At 50.6% G+C, this 18,550-nt stretch overlaps 1 protein-coding gene across 1 annotated transcript in view; it reads right to left on the bottom strand.

The window, feature by feature from the left end:
• Positions 1-843: 843 nt before the first annotated feature.
• The window catches only part of OGDH (oxoglutarate dehydrogenase), a 94,705-nt gene continuing 76,998 nt past the window's right edge, over positions 844-18,550 (bottom strand). The window contains 13 exon segments of the mRNA XM_010374574.2: positions 844-2,047; positions 2,188-2,342; positions 2,536-2,699; positions 7,529-7,601; positions 8,878-9,006; positions 10,887-10,958; positions 11,373-11,551; positions 11,658-11,785; positions 12,082-12,232; positions 12,569-12,697; positions 12,998-13,100; positions 14,594-14,746; positions 15,171-15,350. Of these exon segments, the coding sequence (XP_010372876.1) occupies positions 1,927-2,047; positions 2,188-2,342; positions 2,536-2,699; positions 7,529-7,601; positions 8,878-9,006; positions 10,887-10,958; positions 11,373-11,551; positions 11,658-11,785; positions 12,082-12,232; positions 12,569-12,697; positions 12,998-13,100; positions 14,594-14,746; positions 15,171-15,350 (1,737 nt within the window). The 3' untranslated portion in view covers positions 844-1,926.

The raw sequence follows: 18,550 nt of genomic DNA, 5'->3' as shown, positions 1-18,550 counted from the left end.
GGCTGATCTTGAACTCCTGGCCTGAAGCTATCCTCCTGCCTTGGTCTCCCATAGTACTGATTACAGGTGTGAACCACCCAGCCCGGCCAGGATTTTGGGTAAGTGGTGAGGCACAGGGAGGTGGCACTGGCCACCAGGCCACAGCATGTAGGAGCACCTGTCTACAGCTCTGGGGGTGGTGGCAGCAGCTCTTCATGTCCACCCCAGTACCCACTCCACTTGGCACTGGCTGGTGGTCATGCTTCCATCAGAAGAACCTTGGGCCATGCTTCAAAGGGACAACAGGATAAATCAAGGGACCCAGGCAGGTGCTCCCTAGAGAACAGGGTGGTGGGTCAGAGGCTTGACCCCACTTAAGCTCTTCCTCAGGGGTGAGATTGGTTGAGTGCTCAGGAAGCCAATACCTGCCTTGTTATGGGATGAAGCTCTCGGCCAGAGGGGACCCAAGTGTGAGCTGGTGAGAGGCCCCATCTCCAGGTTGGAAGCGTTGCTTGGGCGCTGGGGAGCATCAGTGAACAAACATGTGGTTAGGGTGAGCCCGCAGGCACGCTGGCTCAAAGGGAGAGGCACAGAGTGCAGAGTACTTTTTCAAGGTGGAGCCAGGGGAAGGACCCAGAGCAGGCAAAGCTCAGAAAGAGGACTGCACCCAAACAGCCTAGCGGCCCAGGCCACCTCTGCCGCGTTCACAATGATGGCTTTGCCTGCGAGGGCCTGCAGGTGGTGGTCATCACTCCCCCTGTCCAACGAGGAGGGGGCTGCTTCCCAGGCGGGTTAGGAGGGGCCTGGCCCAGCCCCTTCCCCTCAGGGGAGAAGGCAGAACAGACAAGACAGACACAGCAGACGTGCCCACGGATATAACTTAGTTTATGGGTCAAGCCAATGCAATGCAAAGTTGTTTCTGTTCTTTTTTTTTTTTTTTTTTAACCAAAATAAATAAATCAGATCTGTCCCTGTGAAGGTCAGAGTGATGAATGAGGGGCAGCTGACCCCTTGGCCATGGTCTGCCCCTCATCCCCAGCCCCTCCTCTCCCTCTTCTGACCTGCTTTGGCACAGCAAAGAAAATGATGCATCAGAAAGTCTCCATTGGGTTAAAGGAGAAAGAAAGAATGGTTGGGGTGGGGAAAGAGGCCAAGGGAGGAGGTGGGTGGAGGTGGAGGGTTAACAGGACCAAGACAGACCAGCCAGTGCTCCAGTGGTGGCGACCTGAGCTGGACTTCCTAGCTATGCACAGACTCTGTGGGGTCCAGGTGCTGCCTGGGCCCAGGCGGGGTGGGTGGGACATGCTTGGGCCCCACACACAGCCTGGAACCCTCAAAGGAACAGCAGAGAATGGACACTGCAGAGACTGAAGCTGCCCTTTCTGTGCCAGGTCAGGCCAAGGCTCTCTCCTGCCAGCTGCCCCGGGTCGTCCTCAGTTCACACCACAGCTGGGGCCCACCCTAGAAACCTCTGCCAGACATGGCTAGATCCGACTCCAGGATCCTCTATAGATTCTAAGGCTCAGGCTCACGATGAAGCTATCCTAGTCTCAAATACAGGAGCCTGTGCCTTGCTGGGTGACGGGGTTGCCAGCACACTAGGAAGCCACACAAGGCCCAGTCCCTACCCTAGTGGGTGACACTGGTGGGGAGGGTTGTGGCCAGAGCTGACCCCTCCCCAAGGACATTCCTCGGGGGCTACCTTTCCTCTTCCTGCTTCCCCCGGCCTCCTGGAAGTCAGTAGAGCCTGGGCAGCGTGTGGCCTGTGGGGCAGCCAAGCACTGGAGGGGGACGACAGCCTAACTCCTATGAGAGCAGAGGGAGGGGTGGCGGCACAGCGAGGAAGGCGGTGGTGTGGGCAGCGCTGAGGCACTATTCTTTAGTTGAGAAGCAAGGGGCAGTCATGGGTGTGGAGAGGGCAGTGGCCCAAGCAACCCTAGGCAGCATCTATGAGAAGCTCTTAAAGACGTCCAGGTCGAAGGCCGTGTCCAGGAGGCGCTGCAGCTCCGTCAGGTGGGTCTTCTTATTGCCAGTGGCTGGAGCAGCTGCTGGGTCGCGGCCGGCGTACCTGAGAGACGGAGGGATCGGGCAGTGAGGGCAAGGGCACTGAGTGGGCCCAGCCCATCCCTCTGCTGCATGTGCCTGGCTAACTGCCTACTGGCCTGAGGGGAGGGTCCCACAGCCTTCCTGGCGGGGACTGAGCCTTACCAGACGGGCTTGGCGCGGCTGATGGTGGTCCGAAGTCTTGGCTTCACGTAGTCATAGTAGCCTTGGTTCTTGTGCTCCTCCTGGCACCAGGCCAGCTCAGCATTGGGGTACTTCTGCACCTCCTTCAGCAGGAGGTCAAAGGGGAATGGCGACAGCTAGGAGACAGCAGGGGTCAGATCAAAAAGGGGAAACTCAGAGGGCAGGCATGATCCAGCAAAGGGAAACTGGTGTTCCGAGCAGGGAAGGTCAGGAACCTGAGGGCCACACCCCAGGCAAAGCTGTTCTATGAAGGCACCAGAGCCCTGACCCCTACATGGGGGACACCCTGATGGCACTACCCGCCCTCACCTGCTCGATCCTTGTGATGGCCACCTGCCCCACCATGTCGCGTGCTTTGCGCTCTCGGGTGAGGTCATAGTACACTTTGCCGGTGCAGAAAAGAAGCCTTTTGACATTCTCTGGGTTCTGAGCTGCAGGGCCATCTTCTGGGATCACCCGCTGGAAGTGGGTTCCTACAAGACAGTTCCCATGGCTGGGCTGGTTCTCTCAGGGATGTGGCTGAGAGCTCTCCTGGGCCTGGTCTCACTTCTGCTGTGTGAGCAGAGGGCTGCTGGAGCCAGGGCTCCATGGACTGCTGCCAGGACACACAGCTTTCAAGGGTTAGAGATGCTTCCCCTTCACCAGCCTCTGATGCCCAGTATTTGCTCAGACCAGGCGCACTTTGAAAAGCACGTGATGTGTAACAAATACACAGCAGACATGGCCAGCTCTGGCTATCAAGTAACACCAGGCTAGCCTTCAAAACAGCTTGGCTCAGACTTCAGAGACAAGAGTGTATATTAAAACATCCCGGCCGGGTGCAGTGGCTCATGCCTACAATCCTAGCACTTTGGGAAGCCGAGGCGGGCAGATTGCCTGAGTTTAGAAGTTCGAGACCAGCCTGGGCAACATGGTGAAACCCCGCCTCTACTAAAAAAATACAAAAAATTAGCCTGGTGTGGCAGCGTGTGCCTGTGGTCCCAGCTATGCGGGAAGCTGAGGTGGAAGAATTGGCTGGGTCCAGGAGGCAGAGGTTGCAGTGAGCCAAGATTATGCACCACAGCTTGGGCAACAGAGCAAGACTCCATCTCCAAAAAAAAAAAAAAAGAAAAAAAAATCCCATGTTTATTCCATTTCTGCTGCTCAGGATTTTACAAATATAAAAACTTTCAACACAATCAGAGAAAATATTCAGATAGAGAACAGCGTGTTGGCCAGGTGTGGTGGCTCAGGCCACCACAGCACTTTGGGAGGCCGAGGCAGGAGGATCCCTTGAGCTCAGGAGTTTGGGACCAGCCTGGACAACATGGTGATATTCTGTTCCTACAAAAGTACAAAAATTAGCCAGGCACGGTGGTGCACACCTTGTGTTCCCAGCTACTTGGGAGGCTTTGGTGGGAGAATCACTCTAGCCTGGGAGGCAGAGGTTACAGTGAGCCATGATCACGCCTCTGCACTCCAACCTGGGTGACAGGGTGAGACTCCATCTCAAAAAAAAAAAAAAAAAAAAAAAAAAAAAAAAAGTGGGTTGAATGGTACAAACACACAGTTAGAAGGAATAAATTCAATGTCTGATAAAGGAGTAAGGTTAACAAACATGTATTGTACTCAAGTGATGGACACCCTAATACCCTGACCTAAGCACTGCACATCATATACACGTAACCAAAACCAGTTGTGTTTCTATACACAAACAATGAACAATAAGAAAAGGAAATTAGGTCAACAATTCCATTTATGATACAAAAAAATCAAAGGCTGGGCACAGTGGCTCAAACATGTAATCCCAGGACTCTGGGAGGCTGAAGTAGGAGGATCACTTGAGCCCAGGAATTGAGGCTGCAGTGAGCTATGAATGCATCACAGCACTCCGGCCTGGGTGACAGAGTGAGACTCTGTCTCAAAAAAACACAAAAAATAAAAATCAAAACAAAAAAATTAGCTCAAAGTGGATCAAAGATCTAAACACAAGAGCAAAAACTATAAAACTCAGAAGAAAACATAGGGCAAAAGTTTCGCAACACTGAAGTGGTAATGATTTCTTAGATAATCTAACACCAAAGTCACAGGCAACTGAAGAAAAAATAGACAAATCTGACTTCATGAAAATTAAAAACTTTTGTACATCAGAAGATACTAACAACAGGCCAGGTGTGGTGGCTCATGCCTGTAATCCCAGCACTTTGGGAGGCCGAGGTGGGCAGATCACCTGAGGTCAGGAGTTTAAGACCAGCCTGGCCAACATGGTGGAACCCTGTCTATACTAAAAATACAAAAATTAGCTAGGCATGGTGGTGTGCGCCTGTAATCCCAGCTACTCAGGAGGCTGAGGCAGGAGAATCACTTGAATCCGAGAGGCAGAGGTTGCAGTGAGCTGAGATTGCGCCAATGCACTCCAGCCTGGGTAACAGAGTAAGACTCCACCTCGATGAAAAAAAACAAACCCAAACCCAAACCCAAAGATACTAACAACATAATAAAAGAGCAACCCACAGAATGGGAGAAAATATTTGCAAATTATATTTCTGATAAGGAATTAATATCTAGAATATACAGAGAACTCTTAAGAATCAAAAACAAGCAACCAGATTCAAAAATGGGCAAATGATTTGAATAGGCTGGGTGCCGTGGCTCATGCCTGTAATCTCAACACTTTGAGGCCAATGTAGGAGGATTCCTTGAGCCCAGGAGTTCAAGACTAGCTTGGGCAACATAGTGAGACCCTGTCTCTTAAAAAAAAAAAAAAAAAAAAGGGTTTTAATAGACAGTTCTCCAAGGAAGACATATAAATGGCCAATAAGCATATGAAAAGATGCTCAACATCACTTAATCATTAGAGAAATGTAAATCAAAACCCAATGATGAAATATCATCTCACACCCATTAAGATGGCTACTATGAAAAAAACCCAGAAAATAGTAGGTGCTGATGAGGATGTAGAGATGGTGGGATCCTCATATACTGTTGGTGGGATGTAAAATGCAGCCACTGTGGAAAGTTTGGCAGTTCCTCAAAAAACTAAAAATAGAGTTACCATATGGTCCAGCAATTCCACTTCTGAGTACATATTCAAAATAACTGAAAGCAGGGACTCAAAGAAATATTTGTACACCGGTGTTCGTAGCAGCTCCTCTAATCACAATACCTGAAACATGGAAGCAATCCAAGCATCCATGGACAGATGAGCAGACGAGTGAAATGTGGAAATGTGGCGCACGCAGGTAATGGAGTATTTTGTTTTTTTTCTTTTTTTTTTTTGAGATGGAGTTTCGTTCTTGTTGCCCAGGCTGGAGTGCAATGGCGCGATTTCGGCTCACCACAACCTCTGCCTCCCGTGTTCAAGTGATTCTCCTGCCTCAGCCTCCCAAGAAGCTGGGATTCCAGGCATGCACCACCACTCCCAGCTAGTTTTTTTTTTTTTTTTTTTTTTGAGACGGAGTCTCTCTCTGTTGCCCAGGCTGGAGTGCAGTGGTGCGATCTTGTCTCACTGCAACCTCTGCCTCCCAGGTTCAAGCAATTCTCCGTCTCAGTCTCCTGAGTAGCTGGGATTACAGGTGCGTGCCACCATGCCCGGCTAATTTTTGTATTTTTAGTAAAGACAGGGTTTCATCATATTGGTCAGGCTGGTCTCAAACTCCTGACCTCAAGTGATCCACCCACCTCAACCTCCCAAAGTGCTGAGATTACAGATGTGATCCACTAGGCCCGGCCTATTCAGTCTTCTGTTTTGTTTTTTTTGAGACGGAGTCTTCCTCTTGTTGCCCAGGCTGGAGTGCAGTGGTGCAATCTCGGCTCACTGCAACCTCCGCCTCCCGGGTTCAAGCAAAAAAAAAAAAGAAACTCTGACACATGCTACACAACATGGATGGACCTTGCAGACATGCTAAATGAAACAAGCCAGTCGCAAGGGACAAAGACTCTATGATTTCACTTATGAGTTCCATAGAGTAGTCAAATGTACAGAGGCAGTAACACACTGAACTGGACACTTAAAAATGGTCAAAATGGTAAATTTTATGTTGTGTATTTTACCATAATAAAAAAAGATTGGGGACTGGGTGTGGTGGCTCACGCCTGTAATCCCAACACTTTGGGAGGCCAGGACGGGTGGATCACGAGGTCAGGAGATTGAGACCATCCTGGCTAATATGGTGAAACCCCGTCTCTACTAAAAATACAAAAACAAAATTAGCCGGGTGTGGTGGCGGGCGCCTGTAGTCCCAGCTGCTCGGGAGGCTGAGGCGGGAGAATGGCGTGAACCCAGGAGGTGGAGCTTGCAGTGAGTCGAGATCGAGCCACCGCACTCCAGCCTGAGCGACACAGCGAGACTCCGTCTCAAAAATAAATAAATCAATCAATAAAAATGAAAAATAAAAAAAGATTGGGAACCCCCCCCAACAAAAAAGAAGGGGCTTGCCTTGATTGAAGACTAAAGTGGGGTTGGTGACTGGTGGGATGTAGGCTTCCTGGCCTGGTGACCCCTGGTGGGTGGTAAAGGCTGTGTCAGCCACCTGCACGGCACTGTCCTATAGAAATCTGTGTTATGGGTTTCCCTTCACACAAGTGCAGCTGGCATGTGACTTGGCAGGGCCTGCCATCCAGTGTTTTTTTCCTCTGTTCTGAAGGGCTTGCTTTGGGGATGGGCCTCCGTCCGAGCCAGAGGTGAGCTGCCACTCACCCGCTGAAGGAGGCTGCAGGCAGCGGCACTAAACCTCAATCTTGGACATACTTAATTGCCTCTAGTGGAGTCCTTGGGGGCATTTGCAGGTGAGAGGAAACAGCTCCTGGGCTGCATGTGAAGACATGTCATTTGACCAACTTGAATGTAAGCTGTGACCTTCCTCATCTGGTATCACGGGTCTTTTTTTGAATGTGTGTGCCAGAGTTTTGCTTTTATTGCCCAGGCTGGAGGGCAACGGCACGATCTCAGCTCACTGCAACCTCTATCTCCTGGGTTCAAGCGATTCTCCTGCCTCAGCCTCCCGAGTAGCTGGGATTACAGACATGTGGCACCACGCCCATCTAATTTTGTATTTTTAGTTAGAGATGGGGTTTCTCCATGTTGGTCAGGCTGGTCTCGAACTCCCGACCTCAGGTGGTCTGCCCGCCTCAGCCTCCCAAAGCGCTGGGATTACAGGTGTGAGCCACTGTGCCCAGCCATGTATCACAGGTCTTTAAAACCAAAAAGCTGGGAAGAGCCAGTGAGAATCACAAACGTCAGCCCCAGGAGCTGCAAAAGAGCAGCAGCAAAGAAGCCCCAAACATAGCTTCCCCAGGAAATGCCCGTCTCCCTCACACCCACCTGGAAGCATCTCATCAAAGCTGGATCTGGCCTCGGGGTGGCGCAACAGGGATTTGGGGGTGAAGATAATTAACTGAAATACAGAACAATAGGCTTGTGAAGGATCAGATTCTGAAGATTCCAGAAGGAAGGTCAAAAGCAAGGCTACCCGAGCCTTGACCTTCAGGCCATGAAACACACCTGCCCTCCCACTCAACAGGAGCCTCAGGTCAGAAGAGGCAGAGAAGGAGGGAAAAGGAAAGATGACCAATTTCCCTGCTGTTCACCTCCCCTAGCTGAGTATCCACTCCTGGCAGGGCCCATCCCAGCCTGCTCAGATTCCCAATACTCCCCTCCCTGCTTCTCTGTACCTAGGAAAGAGCTCTGACCCTCTCCTTGGCAGTCGCAGAGCAAATGCATCCAAAGCCCATGTAAGGCTGTGACGTGGCCCAGCACCAAGAAGCACCAGGGCATTTGCTGTGGGCCCTTGGGCTGCTGGGGACACTCCAAGCTGCAAGCCTCCGCCCCATACCCCCACCCCTGAGGTATCCCAGGGCAGCAGGGCACTCTCCCTCGCTGTGCCCCACATTCCTTCTTCTTCTTTTTTTTTTTTTTTTGAGACAGAGTCTCGCTCTGTCGCCCAGGCTGGAGTGCAGTGGCGTGATCTCGGCTCACTGCAAGCTCTGCCTTCCAGGTTCACGCCATTCTCCTGCCTCAGCCTCCTGAGTAGCTAGGACTACAGGCGCCCACCGTCACGCCCAGCTAATTTTTTGTATTTTTTTAGTAGAGACAGGGTTTCGCCGTGTTAGCCAGGATGGTCTCGATCTCCTGACCTCGTGATATGCCTGCCTCAGCCTCCCAAAGTGCTGGGATTACAGGTGTGAGCCACCACGCCCGGCCTCCTTCCTTCTTATGAATCACTTCTCCCATGTATCCCTCCACTCAACTTCTACTCACTCTTCAACACCCAGCTCAGGAGCCGCTCCCCGGGAACCCTGCACTCCCTTGGCCTTTGCCAGGGCTCACCTCTCTTCCAGAGCTCAGCACACCCTCTGTGATCACCTGTTCAAACATCCGTCCTCCCCACCGGGCTGGGGCTGGCAGCCTATGTGGCTGCTCTGCATGTGGTGCTCAGCAGTACCCAGGGGCCCAGTCGGGGAAGAGGACGCATGCAACACGCAGTTCCCTCATGGCAGCAGTGAGGAGGGGCCAGGCTGTCCATGCTATGTCCTGACGCCATGTCTTGTCGACGCTACCCCTGCAGGTGCCCACCTAGCCAACCCCAAGCAAGAGGCTCTCTGAGGAGCCCTTCCCTGCACCAACAGGGCAGGGCCAGGCCTCGTTTGAACAAGGGAGGAACTGCCACTGACCGGCTTCCGGAAGGGCAGCAGGATCTGGCGTCGTAGCACGTGGAAGAAGTTGCCAGGGGTGGAGCAGTTGACAACAACCCAATTGCAGTCATACAGCTGATTGATGTCGAAGTTGGCTTCTTTAAGGTCCTGCAGCAAGGAAGGAAATGGCCAGAGGCCAGGACGCAGCACTGAGTTTTCTGGGGCATCTGGGGGCCCTTGGGTGATCTAGTTTGGATATTTGTCTCTGCCCATATCTCATGTTGAATTGTAATCCCCCACTGCTGGAGGTGGGGCCTGGTGGAAGGTGTTTGGATGAGAGCTTGGGCCATCCCCTTGGTGATGAGTGAGCTCTCACTCTGACTTCACACGAGATCTGGTTGTTGAAAGTGTGTGGCACCTCTCCCTGACTCTCTCTTGCTCCTGCTCTGGTCATGTGACATGCCTGCTCCCTGACTTCATCTCTGCCATGATTGTAAGCTTCCTGAGGCCTCCCCAGAAGCTGAGCAGATGACAGCATCATGCTTCCTGTACAGCCTACGGAACTGTGAGCCAATTAAACATTTTTTCTTTATAAATTACCCAGTCTCAGGTTTTTCTTTATAGCAACACAAGAACGGCCTAACCCACTGACTCACCAGGAGACATAAGCCGGCACTAACAAGTGAGTCCAGGAAGTTCCTTCAGTCAGGCTCATACCCTGGAGGAGAGCCTCAGTCCCATTCAATCCATCCTATTTATCTGAAAGCTACTGCCCAGCATGAAACAGATACTACTTTAAGAGACACAAGTTCTACCTAAAACCAATTTTCCTTAGACACTGACTCCTAATCATTTTCTTTGAGTTTTTTTTTTTTTTGAGATGGAGTCTCCCTCTGTTGCCTAGGCTGGAGTGCAGTGGCACAATTTTGGCTCACTGCAACCTCTGCCTCCTGGGTTCAAGCGACTGTCTGCCTCAGTCTCCTGAGTAGTTGGGACTACAGGTGCCCACCACTATGCCTGAATAATTTTTGTCTTTTTAGTAGAGATGAGGTTTCACCCCATATTGGCCAGGCTGGTCTCGTGATCCACCTGCCTTGGCCTCCCAGAGTGCTGGGCTTACAGGTGTAAGCCACCGCACCTGGCCAGTTCTTTTTTTTTTTTTTTTTTTTTGAGGTGGAGTCGCCCAGGCTGGAGTGCAGTGGCACGATCTTGGCTCACTGCAACCTCCTCAACCTCCGCCTCCCAGGTTTAAGCAATTCTCCTGCCTCAGCCTCAGAGTAGCTGGGATTACAGGGGGGCGCCACCATGCCCGGCTAATTTTCGTATTTTTAGTAAAGAGGGGGTTTCACCATGTTGGACAGGCTGGTCTCAAACTCCTGACCTCATGATCTCCCTGCCTCGGCCTCCCAAAGTGCTGGGATTTCAGGCGTGAACCACCATGCCTGGCACCATTCTTTTTTTTTTTTTTTTTTTTTTTTTTAAGACAGGGTATTGCTTTGTCACCCAGGCTGGAGTGCAGTGGCACGATCTTGGCTCATTGCAGCCTTTACCTCCCAAGTTCAAGCAATCCTCCCATCTCAGCCTCCCAAGTAGCTGGGACTGCAGGCGTGCACCATCATGCCCAGCTAATGTTTAAATTTTTTGTAGAGATGGGGTCTCACCATGTTGCCCAGGCTGGTTCTTTTGAGCTCTTAAAGTTTCACTGGAATCACCATAAAGTTCTCTCAAGTGTGTAACTGAATCAGGGTCTGGGAGCATCCCGCAGGAGCCCATGCTGAGGGGCTCACACGGCATTTCTGTGCTTGCAACAACAGCAGGAAGCCAATGGAGGCAGTCCCTGCACCTTCCTCTGTCCTCCAAGGAAGTCTCTCATCCCAGAGCGCCCAGAGGCAGGGGCCACACCTGTCCACCCACGCGAGCTCCCCAGGATGGAGAAAGGAACAGAGGCACAGTCTGCCACTTCAGGATGTCCAGGTAGAATGTTCTTCCCCAGGTTTCCCACCAGACACCCCGAGAATGGCTGGGCTGACAGGGCCTGTATTACTCACTGGCAGGACGTCTGGGTCATCGTTGCACATCTGCAGGAACCGCTCTGGGCGGGCGGAGGAATGTTCTGGACCCTGGAACCAGACATGCAAGTTACAGTTTAGGAGCTCTTGCGTACTGACATTTGCCGCATTTGCTGTTCCTCCTCCTTAACCAACTAGCTCATTTCTGGTTATCTTTTTCTTGATGGCAGGGTTCAGTTCCTTCCCCCTTCCACCGGCGAAGCACTTGGCTCCTCATCATTTCCACAGTTGGACGCCTGCACATCTAGGGAGTCTGCACCAGCAGGGACAGAGCATGCTAGCCACATCCAGATGGGCTACTCTGGCTTTCCGAGGTGACATCCCATCTGAGATGGACGGGAAGCACCAGCAGAGCCCTTAGGAGGCTGGTGTGAGCTGCTGGCTCTCGTGCCAGTCTTTGGGGTCAGGGTCCTACACAGGCCCTTCCCAAGTCCTAGGTCTGGCAGGGAAGGGCCAGAGGCTCACCATGCCCTCCATGCCATGTGGCAGCAGCAACACGATGCCATTCTGCCGCACCCACTTGGCTTGTCCCGGGCAGATGAACTGGTCGATGATGCACTGGGCCGTGTTGTGGAAGTCACCAAACTGGGCTTCCCAGAGGACCAGGGCATTAGGACTGGCCATGGCGAAGCCCAGCTCAAAGCCTACAAGAGACATAGGAAGGAGAAAACCATGTCCAGGACACCAGCCAGTAGGCCCAGAGGGGGTGGGTGGGTGAGAGGCTGTGGTGGTGTGGCTCCAGGCACTCACCCAGCACGCCGTACTCAGACAGTGAGCTGTTGCACACGGTGTACGGGGCCTGATTGGGCCAGAGGTGGTTCATGGGGATGCAGGTTCTCTTGTCCACGTTCTGGTCATGGAGCACATGGTGGCGGTGGCTGAGACAGGACAACAGAAGTAATAATCAGGAGCTCTGACTTGACAAGCAAATATGCTGGGACCCACATGAAGCACCAGCAGATGCCATGCTCTGTGACCTGGACTTCCGGCCAGGCAGCTGCAGAGTCAGCCCCACCCAGGTCTTAACAGAAGCACCCACAGCAAATGAGGGACAGAGGTTTTCAGCCTGATAGCAATGGGACTCAGTAACTGTCTTCTGAAAAAGAAACACCAGAACCCCTCCCTTTGCATTTCCTACTCTTTGGAGGGCAAACAAAACTGCCCAGAATGTTACCTGAATGTGCCCCGCTCCACGTCCTGGCCGCTCAGTCGGATGTGGATACCCTCCTTCAGGAGCGAGCCAAACGCCATGTACTCTGCCAGAGCCCAGTCCACAGTCCGGTTCTTCACCATTTCCCCACGAGTCTTCAAGATCCGGCTCAGCCCTGCAGAGACACAGCTCTCACCAGCTGCTGCAGGCCCTGCCTGCACATGTCTGCCTTGCTTCTCAGTGTGCCCATGGCAAGAGTGGAGCCTTCTTCACTCATAGTTTCTGGGTTCCTGACTTGCTGGAAAAGCTGTGACCTCAGTCTCTTTTACCACTGAGGAAGTGTAGGATCGTGCTAAGGGCAGGGAGTGAGAGAGGTGGCTCCATCCAACCACCCCAGAGGCTTCGAGCAGGGCAGGAAGGGAGTCTCTGTAGGACACATGATGGGGGTCAAGGTCACAGTCCTAGACTGTCTGGGCCCAACATTTCCACAGGTCAGCACAGAGCTTGTTACCTCCATGAATAGTAAAGTTTTCCACAGGCACAGAGCTAGCCACATTCCCAATGTGTGTCAGAATATCCTCCGTCAGACCCGTGGAGGGGCAGGACATGCTCCTGGGCTGCCCGTCCAGGGTGAAGAAGCCTAGGAGAGGAAGAACAACTGAGGCATGACATCTGCTCTACTTTTCCAGGGACCACATCATGGCAGACACATGATGTAGGGGAGAAGCAGGGTGAGAGACAATGTAGCTCACACTGTGTTCCCCAGAAAACATGAGTGCAGGGGTCTGGGTCCAGGGTCTGCAGGGGTTTTGCTGAAATGGTGCACACAACTGTGCACTGTGGGTACAAAGTGGAAAGCATGAATTTTTTCCTTGAGGAGGATGCCTTGTTACATCAGATCCTCAAAGGAGCTTATTTGTGGCACTGGTTCTTCACTCACCAGGCCAAGGAGAGTCCAGCCAGTGCTTAATGTGCAAGATCTTCTCATCTTTAGATCTGGCAAAAGCTTCCTCACAGATCTTATCATACTTGGAAATTTCCTCCTGAAGGGTTGGACACAACACAGCAGTGACTGGCACAGGGCATGACTACTGCACATGCCCACCCGTACCCCCATACTTTCTGACGGCCACCACGCAAGCCCAACCATACCCCAGCACAACTCTCATGCGTGCCCACCCATACCCCCACACTTTGTGGGTGCAAAACATCTCAGCCTCTGGTCCTGCTCCTTCTCAACAGGCATAACACCTGTCTAAGATTTTATTCTTTTCATCCCAGAAGTTTCTTCCTCACATTTGCTGGGTAGAGATTTTGCTCAGAGTTTGAACCCCTAACCCTTCACATTTTTTTTCTTTTTTTTGGTGACGGAGTCTTGCTTGTCACCAGGCTGGAGTGCAGTGGCATGATCTTGCTTCACTGCAACCTCCGCCTCCCGGGTTCAAGTGATTTTCCTGCCTCAGCCTCCCAAGTAGCTAGGACTACAAGCGCATGCCACCATGCCCAGCTCATTTTTGTATTTTTAGTAAAGATGGGGTTTCACCATGTTGGCCAGGATGGTCTTGATCTCTTGACCTCGTGATCCACCTGGCTCAGCCTCCCAAAGTGCTGCAATTACAGGCGTGAGCCACCACGCCCAGCCCACCACATTTTTTCTTAAGAACTGGTCCAGGCCAGGCACAGTGGCTCATACCTATAATCCCAGCACTTTGGGAGGCCAAGACAGGTGGATCACTTGAGGTCAGGAGTTCGAGACCAGCCTGGCCAACGTGGGGAAACCCTGTTTCTACTAAAAATACACAAACTAGCTGGGCGAAGTGGCTTGCACCTGTAATCCCAGCTACTTGGGATGCTGAGGCATGAAAATTGCTTGAACCAAGGAGGTGGAGGTTGTAGTGAGCTGAGATCACACCATTGCACTCCAACATGGGTGACAAGGCTAGATTCTGTCTCAAAAAAAAAAAAAAAAAAAAAAAAAAAAGAACTGGTTCAGCTCTCATGGTTCCCAGCACAGTCCCAAGGAGGTCTGGGCCACAAAGCTCTGTCTCCAGGATAGGCTACAGGTTATCAGGTTGTTCTGACCTGGGATCTGTCCTGTTCCCATGCTCAGACATAGCTCCTCACACCCACCCTCTCCCTCTCTAGGGCAGCTGCTTGGCCTTCCCACTCACAACCAACCAGCACTTACTATCCAGATTACAAGAGGCCCCTTACTAAGCTGGATCCACCACCTACCTCCCAACCCTGCACAATCTGTGAAATCTGAGAAAACCTACTGGGCCGCTACTACTTCAACCTGAAAACATCCCCTTCTCTTCCCAAAAACACTGTTTGAGGCCCACTTCCTTTACAAAGCATCTCAGTGGCCCAGATTCTCCAAAAAGTTACGCATTGAAATACCATAGTTGTAAATATTTCACATCCTCTCACGTGTATCCTCATAACTTGCAACAGTGAGAACTGGCCCTGTGGCCCACCTTTTCTAGTCATCCCCGGCTCTGGAAAGGCGCACTGGGACAGAACCACAGGGACGTACCTCATACTCGGGCTGGTTGACCACACCCTGCGACACCAGCAGCTCGGCGTACTTCTGTAACACGGGCTTCTGCTTGCGGATCTGCTTGTACATGAGCGGCTGAGTGAACATGGGCTCATCCATCTCGTTGTGGCCGTTGCGCCGGTAACACACCTGCTCAGAGCAGTGAGAGCATGTCAGAGACAAGGGCTGGCCCCTTGGGAAGAAGTGTGGCTGGGGAACCTGCCCCATCTCTCCTAGGTGATGGTCATGTTCTTCATGCCTCATGCCTGCCCTGGAATTTACCTTCTCTAGAATTAGGATTCTGTGTATCTCTCCTTTACACAGTACAGCTGCTCTATCAATGAGGAGTGGCCCTCCTCACCACCACAGCTCCTGCCTGGGATGCAAGCATTCCTTGGTGCTCACAGGCCTGAACAATTTGGAGCTCAAAGGAACCTGCATGAGGCCTGGCAGTAGAGAGCCCTGAGGTGACTCATCTAAACAAGCTCCTCTCCTTGGGACACAAGGGTGCCGAGGGCAGCAGGGGTGGGTCAGATGCTCTGCCCAGGACGTGCTGTCCCCTGGAGTCACTCACCAAATCGACGACCACGTCCTTGTGGAAGGTGCTCCTCCACTCGGCCGCCACTTTGCACACGTACATGACAGCCTCGGGGTCATCTGAGTTCACGTGGAAAATGGGAGCATTCACCACTCGGGCCACATCGGTGGGGTAGGGGGAGGAGCGGGCCATCCGAGGGTCAGTGGTGAAGCCGATCTGCAAGGAACATGTAGCCTAGCAAGAGGGCACCTGGCACAGCCGGCACAGGGACCAGAGGGTGGGGCCGAGGCCCAGCACAGCGTGCACTTGCCGCCTGGCTACTCTTTTTTTTTTTTTTTTTTTTTTTTTTTTGAGACGGAGTCTGGCTCTGTCGCCTAGGCTGGAGTGCAGTGGCCAGATCTCAGCTCACTGCAAGCTCCCCCTCCCGGGTTTACGCCATTCTCCTGCCTCAGCCTCCCAAGTAGCTGGGACTACAGGCGCCCGCCACCTCGTCCGGCTAGTTTTTTTTTTGTATTTTTTAGTAGAGACGGGGTTTCACCGTGTTAGCCAGGATGGTCTCGATCTCCTGACCTCGTGATCCGCCCGTCTCAGCCTCCCAAAGTGCTGGGATTACAGGCTTGAGCCACCGCGCCCGGCTGCCGCCTGGCTACTCTTGAGTACGTGCTCCAAAATGGTTGTTTACACTTCTTTTCCTTTATTTTTTCTTATTCTGATAACAAAATCCATATATATTTAACAGAGAGAATTTAGAAGACATAGTTTAAAAAATTAAATAGCAACCTATAATTCCACAGGCTATGGGGTCAATATTCTGATGTTTTCCTTTCCAGATTATTTTCTTTGTATGCATATATATGTAAATAAATATTTAAATTTGGGATCTTATTATTTTTACTATTTTGATTAATTCTTTTTATTTTTTGTAGAGATAGGGTCTCACCATGTTGCCCAGGCTGGCCTCAAACTCCTGGGCCTAAGTAATCCTCCTGTCTTGGCTTCCCAAAGTGTTGTTACAGGAGTGAGCCACTGTGCCTAGCCTAAGAAATTTTTTTCTTTTCTTTTCTTTTTTTTTCTTTTGAGATGAAGTCTCACTCTGTTGCACCCAAGCTGGAGTGCAATGGCGTGATCTCAGCTCACTGCAACTTCCACCTCCCGGGTTCAAGTGATTCTCCTGCCTCAGCCTCCCGAGTAGCTGGGAATACAGGCATGCGCCATCATGCCTGGCTAATTTGTGTATTTTCAGTAGAGACAGGGTTTCACTATGTTGGCCAGGCTGGTCTTGAACTCCTGACCTTGTGATCCGCCTACCTCAGACTCCCAAAGTGCTGGGATTACAGGCGTGAGCCACCGTGCCCAGCAAGAATTTTTTTTTTTTTTTAAAAGAGACAGAGTCATGCTCTGTCACCCAGACTGGAGTGCAGTGGTGCAATCGTGCCTCACCTCTTATTCCAGCCTTCTGTGTAGCTGGTGTTACAGGTGTGTACCACCACGTTCAGCTAATTTTTAAATTTTTTTGTAGAGACGGGGTCTTGCCATGTTGCCTGGGCTGGTCTCGAACTTTGGGGCTCTAGTGATCCTTCTGCCTCAGCCTCCCAAAATGCTGGGATTACAGGTGTGAGCCACAGTACCCAGCCAGAAAAGAAAATTTAAAGACTTTATAACATTCCCTACCAGTTAGATGTACCAAAATTCAATGATATATTCATAATTTTATGATCGGCATTTAAATTTTTATTTTATGATATATTTCAAACATAAAGCATGATAATACTACACTGCTCATCTGTGAGTCCATCACCTAACATGAACAATTCTCAACAGTTTTGTCATATTTGTTAGTGGACCAGAATGTTTCTGTCACTGAGGCTCAAGCCCACAGGCCTCTCTACCCTTAAATCAGAGGAGGACACTGCCACAAGTTATTTGTATTTCATATGTCCGTAAACAGCATATAGTATCTATCTTCTGAGGCTTGTTGGTAACATTGATTGATTGATTGATTGATTGATTGATTGAGACGGAGTCTCGCTTTGTCACCCAGGCTGGAGTGCAATGGTGCGATCTCAGTCTCTGCCTCCCGCCTCAGTTCAAGCCATTCTCCTGCCTCAGCCTCCCAAGTAGCTGGGATTACAGGCATGTGCCACCATGCCCTGCTAATGTTAAAAAATATTTTTGGTAGAGAGGGGGTTTCACCATGTTGACCAGGCTGGTGTTGAACTCCTGACCTCAAGTCTGAGTCAACTGCCTTGGCCTCCCAAAGTGTTGGGATTACAAGCGTGAGCCACCGTGCCTGGCTGACTTGTAAGCTTTGATGTAATTTCAAATTCATGAGAAAGCTGAAAGAGTACTACAAAGAACTCCCATATACTCTTTACTTAAAGTCACCAAATGTTCACATTTTGCCCACTCTGCTTTAATTATTCATGCCCTACCATTACACACATACACCTTTTCCCTGAACCATTTAGCAGACAGTTGTGGACCATCCCTATTTCTGAGGGAAAAGTCTAGACATTCCCCTACCTCGCCAAAGTACAGCACTCAGCCTCATGCAATTTACACTATGCCTTTGTCTAATCCATAGTCCACAGACATCATGCAACAGCACTGTATAATCCACTCCACACTCACTCCATCGGCTGTCCTAACCATGTTTATGGAATCTTCTTTTTCCTTAGCCCAGTATCCAGGCCAGGACACCCACTGGGCTTACTTGTCATGTGTCTCTAGTCCCTGCTATTCTGGAAGGCTTTCCTTGGTTTCTCATGGCATTGAGATTTCTGAGAGTATTTCCATGTTTTCAAACTATACTGATATACACTCTATGTACCTTATATATGGCATCATACTCTAAATACTGTACAATTCCTTTGCAGTTTGCCTTTCAACATTTGTTTTTATGATACACCCAGGTTGAAACATGTAACTGTACTTCCTTTAGTCTCTACTTTCCAGTGAAACTTAACTAGACACAGTGTACCCCACAGAGTATTTATCCATTTTTCTGTTGGTGGACATTTGGTTTGTTTCCAATTTGTGGTAAACACAATGTTGCTGTACACATGCTTATACAAATTTTCTCCCGCAAACGCTGAGTTTATTTGCAATCTAATCCTAGGAAGGGAAAACTGAGCCATAAGCATGAGCATTTTAAATTTTTCTAAATGCTATCAGACTGCTCTCCCGAGTAGCTGTTCTACTTACACTCCTACTAGCAGCATATTAATGTCCTGCAATTTCCATTTACCATACTGTAACCATTTCCCCAGGATATTAAACTTTTTAATGGTTGTTCAATATCCCTTCCTATGGCTTTGCCAAATTTTATGCAAAGACGCTTTTGCTGCTGGACATAAGCTTGTTTCCTAACTTCGTGGTAGCACAAATATGGTTTTGACAAAAACATTTTTTTTTTT

The sequence above is a fragment of the Rhinopithecus roxellana genome, chromosome 6 (genome assembly GCF_007565055.1).
Source record: "Rhinopithecus roxellana isolate Shanxi Qingling chromosome 6, ASM756505v1, whole genome shotgun sequence".
NCBI lineage: Eukaryota > Metazoa > Chordata > Mammalia > Primates > Cercopithecidae > Rhinopithecus > Rhinopithecus roxellana.
This window is presented reverse-complemented; position numbering and strand designations above follow the sequence as displayed.